Source organism: Phyllobates terribilis, unplaced genomic scaffold (assembly GCF_046119375.1).
Source record: "Phyllobates terribilis strain yellow unplaced genomic scaffold, ASM4611937v1 Scaffold_5__5_contigs__length_657084704, whole genome shotgun sequence".
Taxonomy (NCBI): Eukaryota; Metazoa; Chordata; class Amphibia; order Anura; family Dendrobatidae; genus Phyllobates; species Phyllobates terribilis.
This window is the reverse complement of record NW_027362765.1, coordinates 39,783,694-39,802,317: the sequence shown is the minus strand read 5'-3', so window position 1 is coordinate 39,802,317 and position 18,624 is coordinate 39,783,694. Positions and strand designations below refer to the sequence as shown.

The window sequence follows — 18,624 nt, the reverse complement described above, 5'->3', positions numbered from 1 at the left end:
TTGGGCTTCCAAGTGCACGATATGCTCACATCTCTCGCAGCAGTATGGATCCTCGAGCGGTTGCTCACGGAATGCATACATTGCGCAAGATGTACACTGCACGGCTCCGGCCAACATGGACGTCATTCTAAATATGGGGATACAGTCAGTATATATATACAAGTACAAAACACAATTATTTATATATAGGTGTATGGACGGGGATCAATTAGGGATGTGCAAGTGTATCAATTAGATATCGGCGGGGGATCAATTAAGTATCAAGTATGGACGGGGGAATCAGATAAGTAGGTCAGGTGGATTAATTAAGTAAAAAGTAAAGTAAAGAAAGAATGAAATACAGTTAGCAATTCAGTCCTAAGTCCTCCCTTCCAAACTCCCTGAATCCAAAGTCACTGAAAAACAAGTCACACACTTACTTTCGTTCGCACTTACGCTCCGGTCACACTCAGCTCGTTCACACTCGCAAACTAAGAGATTTAAAGAGTTGTTTTGTTTTTTTTTGTTTTTTTTTCCTTTTCCAGCAATGTACCCTTCACCTCAATGCACTTCCAAGGGACTTGATGCCCAACCAGCTGCCCCTTATAAACCCTTAATTATGACCCCTTCCCCTTAATTAACCCCTTGTGAGTAAATCTACACCTCAGGATTTTAGTGCAATGTAGTTAACCCTTAAATACACAGGTAGTAAACTAAGAAACTAAAACTGTAGTGAGAAAATAGGTTTTAAAAAGCCCAATAAATCTAAACAGGTAGAAAAGCACTCAGCAGGTCACAATGCAGCACTCACCGCAATTCACACAGGTATTTTCTGCAGGATTCCCAATACCTCTTCACTGAAAAACAAGTCACACACTTACTTTCGTTCGCACTTACGCTCCGGTCACACTCAGCTCGTTCACACTCGCAAACTAAGAGATTTAAAGAGTTGTTTTGTTTTTTTTTCCTTTTCCAGCAATGTACCCTTCACCTCAATGCACTTCCAAGGGACTTGATGCCCAACCAGCTGCCCCTTATAAACCCTTAATTATGACCCCTTCCCCTTAATTAACCCCTTGTGAGTAAATCTACACCTCAGGATTTTAGTGCAATGTAGTTAACCCTTAAATACACAGGTAGTAAACTAAGAAACTAAAACTGTAGTGAGAAAATAGGTTTTAAAAAGCCCAATAAATCTAAACAGGTAGAAAAGCACTCAGCAGGTCACAATGCAGCACTCACCGCAATTCACACAGGTATTTTCTGCAGGATTCCCAATACCTCTTCACTGAAAAACAAGTCACACACTTACTTTCGTTCGCACTTACGCTCCGGTCACACTCAGCTCGTTCACACTCGCAAACTAAGAGATTTAAAGAGTTGTTTTGTTTTTTTTTGTTTTTTTTTCCTTTTCCAGCAATGTACCCTTCACCTCAATGCACTTCCAAGGGACTTGATGCCCAACCAGCTGCCCCTTATAAACCCTTAATTATGACCCCTTCCCCTTAATTAACCCCTTGTGAGTAAATCTACACCTCAGGATTTTAGTGCAATGTAGTTAACCCTTAAATACACAGGTAGTAAACTAAGAAACTAAAACTGTAGTGAGAAAATAGGTTTTAAAAAGCCCAATAAATCTAAACAGGTAGAAAAGCACTCAGCAGGTCACAATGCAGCACTCACCGCAATTCACACAGGTATTTTCTGCAGGATTCCCAATACCTCTTCACTGAAAAACAAGTCACACACTTACTTTCGTTCGCACTTACGCTCCGGTCACACTCAGCTCGTTCACACTCGCAAACTAAGAGATTTAAAGAGTTGTTTTGTTTTTTTTTGTTTTTTTTTCCTTTTCCAGCAATGTACCCTTCACCTCAATGCACTTCCAAGGGACTTGATGCCCAACCAGCTGCCCCTTATAAACCCTTAATTATGACCCCTTCCCCTTAATTAACCCCTTGTGAGTAAATCTACACCTCAGGATTTTAGTGCAATGTAGTTAACCCTTAAATACACAGGTAGTAAACTAAGAAACTAAAACTGTAGTGAGAAAATAGGTTTTAAAAAGCCCAATAAATCTAAACAGGTAGAAAAGCACTCAGCAGGTCACAATGCAGCACTCACCGCAATTCACACAGGTATTTTCTGCAGGATTCCCAATACCTCTTCACTGAAAAACAAGTCACACACTTACTTTCGTTCGCACTTACGCTCCGGTCACACTCAGCTCGTTCACACTTGCAAACTAAGAGATTTAAAGAGTTGTTTTGTTTTTTTTTCCTTTTCCAGCACTGTACCCTTCACCTCAATGCACTTCCAAGGGACTTGATGCCCAACCAGCTGCCCCTTATAAACCCTTAATTATGACCCCTTCCCCTTAATTAACCCCTTGTGAGTAAATCTACACCTCAGGATTTTAGTGCAATGTAGTTAACCCTTAAATACACAGGTAGTAAACTAAGAAACTAAAACTGTAGTGAGAAAATAGGTTTTAAAAAGCCCAATAAATCTAAGCAGGTAGAAAAGCACTCAGCAGGTCACAATGCAGCACTCACCGCAATTCACACAGGTATTTTCTGCAGGATTCCCAATACCTCTTCACTGAAAAACAAGTCACACACTTACTTTCGTTCGCACTTACGCTCCAGTCACACTCAGCTCGTTCACACTCGCAAACTAAGAGATTTAAAGAGTTGTTTTGTTTTTTTTTGTTTTTTTTTCCTTTTCCAGCAATGTACCCTTCACCTCAATGCACTTCCAAGGGACTTGATGCCCAACCAGCTGCCCCTTATAAACCCTTAATTATGACCCCTTCCCCTTAATTAACCCCTTGTGAGTAAATCTACACCTCAGGATTTTAGTGCAATGTAGTTAACCCTTAAATACACAGGTAGTAAACTAAGAAACTAAAACTGTAGTGAGAAAATAGGTTTTAAAAAGCCCAATAAATCTAAACAGGTAGAAAAGCACTCAGCAGGTCACAATGCAGCACTCACCGCAATTCACACAGGTATTTTCTGCAGGATTCCCAATACCTCTTCACTGAAAAACAAGTCACACACTTACTTTCGTTCGCACTTACGCTCCGGTCACACTCAGCTCGTTCACACTCGCAAACTAAGAGATTTAAAGAGTTGTTTTTTTTTTGTTTTTTTTTTTTCCTTTTCCAGCAATGTACCCTTCACCTCAATGCACTTCCAAGGGACTTGATGCCCAACCAGCTGCCCCTTATAAACCCTTAATTATGACCCCTTCCCCTTAATTAACCCCTTGTGAGTAAATCTACACCTCAGGATTTTAGTGCAATGTAGTTAACCCTTAAATACACAGGTAGTAAACTAAGAAACTAAAACTGTAGTGAGAAAATAGGTTTTAAAAAGCCCAATAAATCTAAACAGGTAGAAAAGCACTCAGCAGGTCACAATGCAGCACTCACCGCAATTCACACAGGTATTTTCTGCAGGATTCCCAATACCTCTTCACTGAAAAACAAGTCACACACTTACTTTCGTTCGCACTTACGCTCCGGTCACACTCAGCTCGTTCACACTCGCAAACTAAGAGATTTAAAGAGTTGTTTTGTTTTTTTTTGTTTTTTTTTCCTTTTCCAGCAATGTACCCTTCACCTCAATGCACTTCCAAGGGACTTGATGCCCAACCAGCTGCCCCTTATAAACCCTTAATTATGACCCCTTCCCCTTAATTAACCCCTTGTGAGTAAATCTACACCTCAGGATTTTAGTGCAATGTAGTTAACCCTTAAATACACAGGTAGTAAACTAAGAAACTAAAACTGTAGTGAGAAAATAGGTTTTAAAAAGCCCAATAAATCTAAACAGGTAGAAAAGCACTCAGCAGGTCACAATGCAGCACTCACCGCAATTCACACAGGTATTTTCTGCAGGATTCCCAATACCTCTTCACTGAAAAACAAGTCACACACTTACTTTCGTTCGCACTTACGCTCCGGTCACACTCAGCTCGTTCACACTCGCAAACTAAGAGATTTAAAGAGTTGTTTTGTTTTTTTTTGTTTTTTTTCCTTTTCCAGCAATGTACCCTTCACCTCAATGCACTTCCAAAGGACTTGATGCCCAACCAGCTGCCCCTTATAAACCCTTAATTATGACCCCTTCCCCTTAATTAACCCCTTGTGAGTAAATCTACACCTCAGGATTTTAGTGCAATGTAGTTAACCCTTAAATACACAGGTAGTAAACTAAGAAACTAAAACTGTAGTGAGAAAATAGGTTTTAAAAAGCCCAATAAATCTAAACAGGTAGAAAAGCACTCAGCACGTCACAATGCAGCACTCACCGCAATTCACACAGGTATTTTCTGCAGGATTCCCAATACCTCTTCACTGAAAAACAAGTCACACACTTACTTTCGTTCGCACTTACGCTCCGGACACACGCAGCTCGTTCACACTCGCAAACTAAGAGATTTAAAGAGTTTTTTTTGTTTGTTTTTTTTTTTTCTTCCTTTTCCAGCAATGTACCCTTCACCTAAATGCACTTCCACTTATACATCCCACTTCATCTTCCCATTTACTTTTAGCTCTCAATGGAAACTCCAGGAGAAATGTATGCAGCAAATCTCTATACGTGCCCGAGATCACTCCCCTGGTACCCCCCTCCTGACAAATATACTCCAATACTAGATCTGCTTCCACTACCAGTCGTTGTTTGGCTCTTTGGGATTTAATTGTATGTTTAACCTGCCCATAGTGATACCATTCTGTTTTTGGCAATAAGAATTCCCTCTGCAACTGCGAGAAAGGTTTAAGACTTTCCCCCTCCATTATTTGATACATAAAATTAATTCCTCTACCTGTCCACTCTCTTATAGTACCAATTTTTTGTATCTCTGGGAGATTATTACTATTATTCCATATAGGTGTATACTTGGTCAGACCCCTTACTCCCCCTCACCTTTTTTAATGTATTCCAGGTTTTATGTATAAGATCTATTGTAGGCATTTTTTCTCCCAACCTTTTCATGTCTCCTCCCTCCAGGCCCTCAAGTATCTGTCTTTCCTCCATGGAGTGCTCCAACATTTTTTTTAATAGATCCACCAAATCTGGAACATGACCACCCTCTAAAATGTTGACTCTGAGCCGCCAGGAAATATATTTCCGGGTTTGGCAGCGCCCATCCGCCCTCATCTTTGGGTCTTTGAAGAATTTCTAATCTTATTCTTGCCTTCTTCTTCCCCCATACCAAAGCTCTGATCATCACATTTAATGACTTAAATCTCTTTTTGGATATCCACATAGGTGCGTTGTGTAGGATGTACAACAGCTTGGGCATCAAGATCATTTTAAAAAGGTTTATTCTCCCTATTACCGTTATATGTAGCTTAGTCCATATATCTATTTTGGCTTTCAGTTTTTGAAGTAATGGTGATAAATTGATATTGAGATAATCTGATACCGGTAAAGATACTTGTATTCCCAAATATTTAAATTCTTTTTTACACTGCAAATTATTGACTTCCTTTTCACTATCTATCCATTCCACTTCTCGATCCACCTTAAACAAAACTGATCTGGACCAGTTAATCTTCAGCCCCAATATTGCCCCAAACCTCTCAATTATCTGCATGGCACAACCCAATGACTCAGATGGATCACCTAGAAACCATAAGAGATCATCCGCATACAGAGCAAATTTTTCCTCCAATATTCCATACTTGAACCTCCTTCGCTTCCCTGATGGCTGCAGCCAGAGGCTCGATTGCCATGGCAAAGAGGAGCGGCGACAGTGGGCATCCCTGTCTGGTTCCCCTGCCCAAATGGAACGAGGGGGATATCGCTCTGTTAACTCTAATTTTAGCTGTAGGTTGTGAATACAACAATTGCACCCACTCGATAAACCTTGGTCCAAAACTGAATTTTTGCATGACTCTCCATAAATATTCCCATTGTACGCTATCAAACGCCTTTTGGGCATCCAGTGAGGCAATTACTCTTCGACCTGGGTTATCAGCCTGCAATTGGAGATTGAGATACAATCTTCTTATATTTACGGCAGTAGATCTATTAGGCATGAATCCCGATTGATCCGGATGTATCAAGGAAGAAATGACCCCAGTCAACCTATTAGCCAAAACTTTGGCCAGGATTTTAACATCAGCTGTCAATAAATAGATTGGTCTATATGAATCAGGTATTCTAGGGTTCTTCCCCTCCTTGGGAATCACCACTATCACCGCCTCCCCTCATAGAAGCCGGCAACAACCCTCTCTCATTGGCCTCTTCAAAAACTTTCAATAATTTAGGCACCAAAAGTTCAGCAAATTGCTTGTATACTTCTGACGGTAGACCATCCACACCCGGGGCCTTCTCATTAGTCATGCCATGCAGAGCAATCTCCATCTCCTCCACAGTAATGGTGGAGTCCAACCTCTCTCTGCTCTCATTATTGAGTTTAGGGAGCGATACTAAACCCACAAATTTATCAATTTCCTCAATTGCTACTATCCCTTCCGAGGAGTAAAGTTTTTTATAAAAGTCTCTAAAGATTTTCAGTATTCGCTCCAGCTCTGTAACAGCCCTCCCCTTATCATTAACCATTTCATGGCTAAACGAGTTACTTCTTTGTGCCGAGGCTATAACGGATAATAGATGTCCCACCTCCCCCCCCCCCCCTCCTCAGCATAGAAACTGGCTTTCTGGAACGCCTGTATTTTTGCCATTTTATCTAGTAAAATCTTATTTATCTTATCCTGCGCACTCCTAAGGCCACGCTGTGTTTCAGGTGTATTATTGTTTATAGCTTCTTCCTCCGCCCTTTCCAATGCTTCCAGACTTTCTGCTTCTTCTTTTTTAGTTTGTGATTTACGCCTACATATATCTCTAAATAAGAGCCTTCTAAGAAAGGCCTTCATCGCATCCCACTCTATTAATTTATCTGTACTACCGTCGTTATGAATAAAAAATTCTTCCAATTCTTCCTCTATCTTCTGGACATTAAGATGTTGTAACCAGATAGGATGCATTTTCCACCCTTCCCTAATTACACCCCTCTGGGGCCCATACCTAATGTTTACCATAACTGGACTATGGTCTGAGATTACTCTAGGGAGATATTGTACCTCTATTATCATAGAATCTGCTAAACTATCCGCCAATGCTAAATCTATACGTGATAACATGCCATATGATGTAGAGTGACATGAGTAGCACAGTTTCCCTGTATTCCTGACCCTCCATGTATCAATTAACCCAATTTCTTTAATAAAATTACCAAAAACTGTATTGGTGCTTTCCTGTACACCCGGTTGCCTCTTACTCCGGTCCCAAAAAGTATCCACTACATTATTAAAGTCTCCTACCATCAGAAGCGGCATCACTCTACCTCTTTCAGCATACTCCCGCATTACTCTAATTTTAGTGCTAGAATAAGGGGGGGATGTAGAGTGCCACAATACACATCGGCCGTCCAAAAAATATCCCTTTAACTGCCACCCTTTGCCCCTCTGGATCAATATACACGTCAATTTCTTCAAAGGGTGTGGATCTATTAATTAAAATTCATACTCCTCTAGCATAATTAGAAAAGGTAGAATGATAAGCCCTCTGTATCCACCTTCCGTTTATAATCTGAGTTGTTTCCTTTTGTAAATGGGTTTCTAAAAGGCACATCACCGAGGCTCCTGCACACATTTAAATATTGTTGCCCTTCTGGTTTTCTCCGACAAACCCCTAACGTTCCAACTTATAACTCTAAAACTACCCATTATAAGTAATTAGCAATTTTTCCTTTATTTTATCCTTTCTCTCCCCTGCTGTCGGTGTCCCCCACCCTACCCCCCTTCCCCCTCCCCTCTCCCCCCTCACCCTCCCCTCCTCCCCTTCTTGTATGCTCTCTGCGAGCTGTGGGTTTTCCACTCCTGGTCCAAACTTCCAACTGGAGTCCTCCACCCTCCTAACCTCTTTTTAGTACAGCAACACATACTAAATATACCTCTCCTTTCACGTTGTCTCCCCTCCCACCTTGCCTCAGAATATTTTCCATATTTTGTCTCAGAAAAATTGAAGAAGAGCTATGTAAATTTCACAATAGTACAATATATCTTTGGTTTCAAATATTATTATTATTATTCGCCACCGCCCAGCCCTCGAACAAGGGCTCATATTTGAAGTCCATATGCTCCGCAGCGCCTCCTTTCTTCTTTATCCACTATTTCCCTTTTGAAAACGAAAGAATCATAACACAATAGACCAACAATAGGGATCAAATTAGTCCCGAACCAAAAAATTAGGACTAAGGTAGAAACAAGGAGGTGAGGGGCAAAAAATAAAAGCCCCCCCTCCTACTCACTTGTCCAGGACTATATAAATTGTTTGCATAATGTGCTCTACAGGTGTCCTCTGCTCGAGCAAGCAATCCCAATTGCTAAATAGTCACTGCAAAGCAGTAAAAAGTCCGTTTACCAAGTGTCCTCAGCCGACCGTTCCAATAAGGAATATTTTAAATTTCGTGGTAGTCTCTCAATCTTTGGCTTGTAAAGATTTCACATTAATGTCAATCCATTCTGTGGCCTCCTCTGGCTTCACAAAAAAGAAAACTTTATCCATAGCTACCACTCGCAGTTTGGCAGGGAACAACATTGAGTACGTTGCACCCAGTTCTCTTAGGCATATTTTAACTCCTCCGAATTGCATACGCTGTTTCTGGACAGCTACCGAATAATCAGGGTATATGCCAATCCGTTGGCCATTTATTGTAATCTCTTCACATTCCCTTGATTTGCGGATAATGATGTCCCTATCCCTATAATGGAGTAGCTTTGCAATCATAACTCGCGGTCCTTTGCCCGGGGGTTGAGGCTGCGTTGGTACTCTGTGCGCTCATTCCACAGCGTAAAATTTAGTAAGAGAGTCTGCTCCAATCTTATCTCTCAGCCACTTCTCAACAAATTCAGTGGGATCTCTTCCTTCAGACTTTTCCGGAAGTCCGACTATCCTGATATTGTTTCTTCTGGAGCGATTCTCCAGATCGTCATTTTTGGCCATAACTTCAGAGATTTGTTGTTTAAACTGTTTTTCAGACACTGTGAGTTTATTAATCCGATCCTCAGTCTCTCCCACTCTGGTTTCCACCTCTCCAATTCTGGTATTAACCTTGTGCATGTCTTTTTTTATGGTGGCCACTTCAGATTGTACCCCAGGACTTGCTGTGTTAATGTAGTTAGTGCCTGTTTACAGAAAGACACCACCGCAAACACATCCTTAATAGTGGGGTTTTCCTGTATATCACACTCCTCCTGTGCTGTCACAGACATCATCTCCCCATCAGTGTAATTACTCCCTGGGGACGTTCCTCCTTACCCCTCAGCCTGTGGCGCCGTTACTTCTTCCTCGTCCACCTCCTCCCCTCTATCCGACTCCTGCTGATCGGTTTTCTCCACGTTGCGGGCATACCTCTCCAGCTTCGCCGCTGCATTCATGCGGCGTAGGTATGCTGCATTAGCTTTGGCCGCCTCCTCCCTCTTCTCGGCGCCATCTTGGGAGCTGCTTCCTTCTCCCCAGCCCGCGTCTTTCTGTCTCCGGCGGGTCATACTGCACTACTTGTTTAGTACTCTATTATCCAACCTGTCAGTGTTTGACTGAAGTATAGCCTATCAAACCCCACCTCTGGAAGGATCTGATAAGCTGGGGTGTAAGCAAGACATAGAGGCCATTGTCAGTCTTTTTATTTCCTACTCAGTGCTGACAAACATGTGATCCATACGGACAAGCAATGGCTGAAGCAGTGATGAACATAGCAGTAATTGAGATCATGAAGGAGATGTTTTAGTATCTTAGTCAACTTGTGTTCGTGTGCATACGAGATGAGAGAATACAACATCTACACATTATATCTGCTCATATGTCTCCCCTCATTATCTCAAGTAATTTTATCATTGCATGGGATTCTTTATGATGTTACATCGGCTCCTCTTCTCCTCATTCAGATCTTTACAATATCAGATCCTCTCATTGGAGATCTTCTGTATAAAATAATCTTCCTGATTGACCCTTAAAGGATGGATAGGGACAGGGACAAGATTGTATTATTATATGGGATTCTTTATGATGTTACATCGGCTCTTCTTCCCATTCAGATCTCTACAATATCGGATCCTCCCACTGGAGATCTTCTCTACAAGAGGATTTTTCAGATTTACCTGTCAAGGATGGATAGGAACAGGGACAAGCTGGCTGAGAGGATATTACACCTCACCCTAGAGATCCTCTTCCGGATTACTGGAGAGGTGAGAGATTCTGATGCTGTCACATTACATCATTCTTATCTATGGGAATAACAGATGGACAGAACTGGAGAGGTGAGGACTCTGGAAATGTCTGTAGTGAGATTTATTAATGTGTGTCTCCATAACCAGAATTACACAGTAGTGAAGAAGACCTGTAGTGAGTGCTGTCAGGCCCATGTGTCTGAAGGTTCGGGAAGACCCCTGTGCCCAGTCACTGGGCCTCCACCTCACCCCCTGATACATGAGAACATCAATGACCAGAAGATCCTAGAACTCACCTACAAGATGATTGAGATGCTGACTGGAGAGGTGACACTGCTTGGACATTATACAGTAACGCTATGAAGCGATCGAGGGGGGTGACGATATCATTGTGTTTGGCAGGTTCATATAAGGTATCAGGATGTCACCGTCTATTTCTCCATGGAGGAGTGGGAGTATTTAGAAGGACACAAAGATCTGTACAAGGACGTCCTGATGGAGGTTCCCCAGCCCTTCACCTCACCAGGTAATAGACAGGACTAAATACACACCGCCTATAATTATCTGTATGTAAAGAATTAATTCAGTCGTTATATGTGTTTCCTCCAGTTCTATCCAGTAAGAGGACAACACCAGAGAGATGTCCCCATCCTCTTCTTCCATGGGACTGTAAACAAGAAAATCTCAATGTTCCTCAGAATCATCAGGTAGATGGGGAGAAGGTGTCATGAGTTCTCCCCTTTGATGTCTAGACGGCTGTGAAGGCCTTGTGTTCAGTCTTGTTTTATCCACCAGTATTATATGTTTTATACTAGTGTGATGAGAACGGTGGAGATGGCAGGATTAGAGCTGATGATAGATGTGACTTCTCCATCTGTTTGTGACTTTTACAATATTTGTTTCAGGGTAAAGATCTGACCAATATTAATACTACAGGGACATACTTGAGGGGTGGTGAGCGGTGTAAAGAGAAAATTCCTACAGATAACCACCCAGGTGAGTAGTAACCACTAAATGCAGAGATGGATTCTTCTCCATCACTGGCTGTGGCTGCTTTATTGGAGGTGTTGCCCCAACTTAGCACAATGAAGGGTTCACCATATTGTCAATAGACCACTGCATGCTCCTTCCAAAATTGTCATTATTACTTTGGGGACTGCTCAGGTCTCCCTACTTCTTGGTAGGGTTATCACATGTTGTTTTTTTTTTTTTTACTATGTCTTCTTTTTCTACAGGTTTGCTGTTTTTGATATATTTGATTATAGTGTAATTGTTCTGCCTTCCCTCTGCGAGTCTGCAAATCCTGGTAGACTTTAAAAATGGTCTCCATTGCCTCTGCCGAATGTCTGAGACCTAAATTTAACATACATTAGCTCGAAACTCATCTGACAGAAATTATTGGCCTTTAAGATAGTTTATATTGCCAGAAGCCACCAAGCCACATATTCCAGGGATGTTTCACCACTAGTTACTAAATAATTCACAGTGAAGACTTTCGGGATTGAATGTGATCAATATATTATTGTTGTCTACAGTAGTTAGTGCCCAAGTTGCAGCAAGTTTTCATACGTTATAGGAAATTAAACAACGTTTTTCTTGGGATCAAATAACTTTTAAAGTGATTAAGGGGCCTTCAAAACCAGTCAAACGTTTGGACACACCTCTTCATACGATGCTCTTTCTTGGTTTTATTGTAATGTGCACTTTGTGGATTCAGACTGATGGAAGCAAAACCACATAGGAACACAAATTGAAACAAGGAGTAAAGAAACACACGTGAAACAAACTAGAATTTGTGTTAAACTTTAGATTTCTCACAGTGCCCCCCCCCCTTCTCTGATGACAGCATTACATCCCGTTGTCATTCTTACAAGCAGCTTCATCAGTCATCACCTGAAATGGCTTTTTAACAGTCTTGAAAGAGTTCCCAAAGATGCAGAGAACTTGTTGGATGATTTACCTTCACTCTGAGCCCAACTCATCCCAGACCATCTTGGTTGGTTTGAGGATTGGTGACTGTGGAGGTCATGTCATCAGACGCCGGCTCTGTCTCTGCCCTTCTTCGTCCTACAGCCCTTACAAAGCCAAAAGTGTTTTGGGTCATTGTCCTGTTGCAGTACAAATGATGGTCCCACTAAGTGCAATCTTATTTTTATGGCGGTTGCGGTAGAACACTATGACAGCCATGCAAAAATGTCCTTCACAAAAACACGATGGCTGGCACCAAAAACTCACATTTTGACTCCACAAATCACATTACAGATTTCCACTGATACTATGTCCAGTACATGTGTTGCTTGGCCCACACAAGTCTCTTCTTCTTGTTTGCGGTCCTTAGCAGTGTCCTCTTTGCATCACTTTGTACAGTGAAGGAAATAATTATTTCATCCCTTGATGTTTTTGTAAGTTTGCCCACTGACAAAGACATGAACAGTCTATAATTTTAAGGATAGGTTAATTTTAACATTGAGAGATAGAATATCCCAAAAAAATCAAGAAAATCACATTGTATAAATTAGATAAATTTATTTGCATTTTGCAGTGAGAAATAAGTATTTGATCCCTCTGGCAAACAACACGTAATACTTGGCGTTTTTTGTAGTTGATGATCAGGGGTTGCACACATGTCAGGAGGAATTTTGGTCCACTCCTCTTTGCAGATCTAAATCATTAAGATTTTGAGGCTGTCGCTTGGCAACTCGGAGCTTCAACTCCCTCCATAAGTTTTCTATGGGATTAAGGTCTGGAGACTGGCTAGTCCACTCCATGACCTTAATGTGCTTCTTTTTGAGCCACTCCTTTGTTGCCTTTGCTGTATGTTTTGGGTCATGGTCTTGCTGGAAGACCCAGCCACGACCCATTTTTAATGTCCTGGCTGAGGGAATGAGGTTGTCACTCAGGATTTTACAGTACATGGCTCCATCCATTCTCCCATTGATGCGGTAAAGTAGTCCTGTGCCCTTAGCAGAGAAACACCCCCAAAACATAATGTTTCCACCTCCATGCTTGACAGTAGGGACGGTGTTCTTTGGGTCATAGACAGCATTTTCCTTCCTCCAAACACGGCGACTTGTGTTAATGCCAAAGAGCTAAATTTTTGTCTCATCTGACCACAGCACCTTCTCCCAATAACTCACAGAATCATCCAGGTGTTCATTGCCAAACTTCAGATGGGCCTGCACATGTGCCTTCTTGAGCAGGGGGACCTTGCGGGCACTGCAGGATTTTAAACCTTTAAGGCGTAATGTGTTACCAATGGTTTTCTTTGTGACTGTGGTCCCAGCTGCCTTGCGATCATTAACAAGTTCCCCCCGTGTTGTTTTAGGCTGATCTCTCACCTTCCTCATGATCAAGGATACCCCACGAGGTGAGATTTTGCATGGTGCCCTAGATTGATGTCGATTGACAGTCATTTTGTATTTCTTCCATTTTCTTACTATTGCACTAACAGTTGTCTCCTTCTCACCCAGGGTCTTACTTATGGTTTTGTAGACCATTCCAGCTTTGTGCAGGTCTATGATCCTGTCCCTGACATCGTTAGAAAGCTCTTTGGTCTTGCCCATGTTGTAGAGGTTAGAGTCTGACTGATTAATTGAGTCTGTGGACAGGAGTCTTTTATACAGGTGACTATGTAAGACAGCCGTCTTTAATGCAGGCAACAAATTGATTTGGAGCGTCTAACTGGTCTGTTGGAGCCAGAACTCATAATAGTTTGTAGGGGATCAAATACTGATTTCTCACTGTAAAATGCAAATAAATTTATGTAATTTATACAATGTGATTTTCTTGATTTTAATTTTTGGATATTCAATCTCTCAATGTTGAAATTACCTACCCGTAAAATTATAGACTGTTCATGTCTTTGTCAGTGGGCAAACTTACAAAAACATGTCTATGCATCATTTATGACAGCTGTTATCTGAGGTGCTGTCAATTTGCATTTTTTGAGGCTGAGAACACTAATAAACTTATCCTCTGCATCAGAGGTAATTTTTGGTATTCCTTTCCATGGGTGATCCTCATCACAGCCAGTTTTATCACAGAGATTGATGGGTTTCATAAATGCACTTGAGAATACCTTCAAGGTTCTAGCAGCTTTACAAACTGATAGATATTCATGTGTTAACGCAAAGGTGGGGAATCTCTGGCCTATGGGCTGTTTACGTCGACCTTTTAATCCCCTCCCTGACATTTCCTCCATCCCCTGGGCATATTCCTGTTTTGCCGTCCCTTTAATTCCTAAGACTTTGAGTATGTGCACGCAGCGTTCACTACTGAATGCTGCAGTGTATGCAATGTGCCACTGCCAAAGTCAGGATGTTCTTTATTGGTGTAGTTAGGCAGCAGTTCCAGTTTCTCCTTTGTGATGTATAGATAGCTGCCCCACCATGTCTCTATGTCTGTATATACACCATTCCCAGTGTATCCAATCTGATGTACATACAGCAGTCTTAGTGTCTCCTATGTGATGTATATGCACCCATCCCAGTGTTTCCTATGTGATTTAGATATATATCAGCCTGTTTCTTCTATGTGATGCATATACACCAGCCACAGTATCTCCTATGTGATGTATATAAATCCGCTTCAGTGTCTCCTATGTAATATGTATACATCAATCTTAGTATCTAGTATGTGCTATATACATCAGTCCAAGAGTCTCATATATAATGTATCTGCAGCTGTCTCGGTGTCTCCTATTGTGATGTGTATACTGCAGAATTTCAGTTTATTCTATGTGATTTATATAGCAGTCGCAGTGTCTCCTATGTAATGTGTACACAGCACTCTCGGTGTGCCCTATATGATGCATACTGTAGACCCCCACTGCTTCAGTTCTGTGAACATTATGTGAGCAGTGATGAATTTCCCACTTTGAGGAGACATGTAATGTGATATACATCCATGTTCAGAACAACGTATTGCTATGATCAATTCTTTATAAAACTTATCATTGCAAAGAGTCAACTGTGCTCCAGACCGACACAAATGTAGAAAATCAATTGCGAGTAGCAACATTATTAATACTACTTAACATAGCTCATTTCACCAAGCTGCTCCAGGCATTACATTAGGGGACAGTTCATTAAAATGTCGGAAAAAATATAGCAGGATAATTTTTAAGTTGATAATTTGTATGATCCGAGAATGATGGTATAAATATTCAAACGGGCCCTTTGCAGAAAACAAACTCCCCACACCTGTTTTAAAGTTATGATGGACTGTCCTTTCTCTTTTTGAGTGTTTTTTGCCATACTCTGGCTTTAAACTGTTGTGGACCAGGGCTCAACACTACATGGTACTGTGTAATAATAATAATAATCTTTATTTTTATATAGCGCCAACATATTCTGCAGCGCTTTACATACCGCTGTCCCCATTGGGGCTCACAATCTAAATTCCCTATCAGTATGTCTTTGTAGTGTGGGAGGAAACCCACGCAAACACGGGGAGAACATACAAACTCCTTCCAGATGTTGTCCTTGGTGGGATTTGAATACAGGACCCCAGCGCTGCAAGGCTGCAGTGCTAACCACAGAGCCACTGTGCTGCCCAACACGGCCTCTGCAAAACACATTCATTGGTCACAAACACTTTCTGAAGGCCAGTGATTCGACAAATGAACTCTTGACAAGGCAACCTGTTCATAAGAAGCCATTCCAGGTGATTCCCCAATTAAGCTGCTTGAGAGAAAGTCGAGGTCGTATAGTTGTCCTTAAAGTAAAAGGTGGGATAGTTTGAGAAACGTAAGGTTTAATACATATTCTGGTTTGTTTCATACATGTTTTTTTTAATCATTGTTTCTAAATGTGTTCCTTCATGGTTTTACTGCCTTCAGTCTGATTCTACAATAAGCACATTCCAATAAGAACAAGTACAACCATTACATGAACAGGTGTGTCCAAACATTTGACCGGTACTATATGTTTTACAGAATTTCACTCCTCTTAGTATCAATAGCTGCTTTCAGAAAGTTTATTAACCCTTCAGGTGCTGTGCATAAATTAACACAAATTCAAATGCAAGAAAGGAATATATATATTTTTTGTAAAATGTTTATGTAGCCCCAATATTTTTCATTTTCACAAGTGGGAAGTCTACTTTTGGATTGGGAACTGTTTTTTTCCCTCAGAGAATTATTGAATTATGCTATATAACTTGCAATTTCTGTGGACATTTTTTATAGAAATATTGTAAGATTATAGTTTTTAAGGATATTTTATCCAAAATAATAATTTGTTTTATTTTTGGCAGATGACTGTACCAGTGAATCAGAGGGACATCTGACATCTTCTGTTTTTCATTCAGATGACCTTGATCTCATACAAGATAAAATTGAAGTGAATGCCATTATTCCAGATAAACCATCATCCCTTTACAGCAAAGATCCCTCATCTGATGCTTTTACACAGGTCCTATCTTCTGATTTATCAAAGACTATTGAGAAAAATAAAAGTCACAAAAGTACAGTTAAAAATCAAAGCAATTATACAGGAAAGAAAACATTTTCTTGTTCAGAGTGTGGGAAATATTTTAACCAGAAATCACATCTTGCTACACATCAGAGAAGTCACACAGGGGAGAAACCATTTTCATGTTCAGAATGTGGGAAATGTTTTGCACAGAAACCAAATCTTGTTAGACACCAGAAACTTCACACAGGGGAGAAGCCATATTCATGTTCAGAATGTGGGAAATGTTTTGCAATTAAATTACATCTTGTTACACATGAGAGGGGTCACACAGGGGAGAAGCCATATTCATGTTCAGAATGTGGGAAATGTTTTCAAGATAAATCACATCTTCCTATACATCAGAGAAGTCACACAGGGGAGAAACCATTTTCATGTTCAGAATGTGGGAAATGTTTTGCACAGAAACCAAACCTTGTTAGACATCAGAAACTTCACACAGGGGAGATGCCATATTCCTGTTCAGAATGTGGGAAAGGTTTTCCAACTAAATTACATTTTGTTACGCATAAGAGAAGTCACACAGGGGAGAGGCCATATTCATGTTCAGAATGTGGGAAATGTTTTGCAGATAAATCACATCTTACTACACACCAGAGAACTCACACAGGGGAGAGGCCATTTTCATGTTTAGAATGTGGGAAATGTTTTGCAAAGAAATCAAATCTTGTTAATCACCAGAGAATTCACACAGGGGAGAAGCCATATTCCTGTTCAGAATGTGTGAAATGTTTTACAGATAAATCACATCTTGCTACACATCAGAAAATTCACACGGGGGAGAAGCCGTTTTCATGTTCAGAATGTGGAAAATATTTTGCTCACAAATGTAATCTTTTAAAACATCAAAAATCTCATATGGGATAAGCCATTATCACACCTAGAAAGTGAGATGTTTTACATTAAGATCATAGTTTGTTGGCCATAAAAAACTGCAATGGTGAGAAGCAATAAAATTAAATTACAAATTGTACAATAAGCAATATAACAGAGACGGTCATGGTATAAACAAGTAAATTACAAAGGGAAAGCAATTTAGAACCCATGAGTTTGAAAACTAAATGTAGTTATTAACAGACATCTGTTACCTAAAAAGAAATACTCCATGTGCATTGAACATTACACTTGTGTTATATATTTGTATATATAGAATATATGGATAAAAGTATTGCAACACACCTCTCCCCCCAAAAAATAAACAAGAAAACTAAACATATCTTCCTATCTCTTCTATCTAATCAGCCATTTGCCATTCGTTACTGTTTATTTCAATCCACAATCTCCAAATCTGTACAAACGTCTTTCACTTATCTATATTGCAGTAATAAATAAGTTCATATTGCAAATTGCTATTTACATATATGATCCATTCCTTTTTTGTAGGAACAATTGGTGGGAACCATTTTTTTTAAATCACCTTCGGTTCTAAGTATAGTAGTTTTTTCCCCACCATTGGGAAATGATTCCCTCCTTTATACACCAATACACATACTATATATTATTTGGTTTTTCGGATAGTTTAATTTTAAATATTACCTCAATACCCTGAATTATCAAGAACACCAAGACAAAAGGGACTCCACTTCTCTCACTCACTCATCCAATCACAATAGGCTCACAGTTAGCTAAGTGCACCCCACAGCCAGTTCTCACATCCACATCATACTTCCTCCTGCCCCTACGCGCCTTTTTTCCATAAGCCAGTGAGACGTATGCGTTGGGTAACTCATTAGAATATGTAAGATGGCCGCCGGACAGGTCCTTGAGGGGAGATACAGTACAGACCAAAAGTTTGGACACACCTTCTCATTTAAAGATTTTTCTGTATTTTCTTGACTATGAAAATTGAATTAACACGTGGAATTATATACTTAACAAAAGTGTGAAACAACTGAAAATATGTCTTATATTCTAGGTTCTTCAAAG

The 18,624-nt window shown here is 40.4% G+C and overlaps 1 protein-coding gene across 1 annotated transcript in view; it reads left to right on the top strand.

Annotated features, from left to right (window-relative positions):
- Positions 1–18,044, top strand: part of LOC141270639 (uncharacterized) — a 152,852-nt gene extending 134,808 nt beyond the window's left edge. The window contains exon 9 of the mRNA XM_073680723.1: positions 16,801–18,044. Coding sequence (XP_073536824.1) covers positions 16,801–17,565 — 765 coding nt within the window. The 3' untranslated portion in view covers positions 17,566–18,044. The remainder of the gene's footprint in view (positions 1–16,800) is intronic.
- Positions 18,045–18,624: the final 580 nt, after the last annotated feature.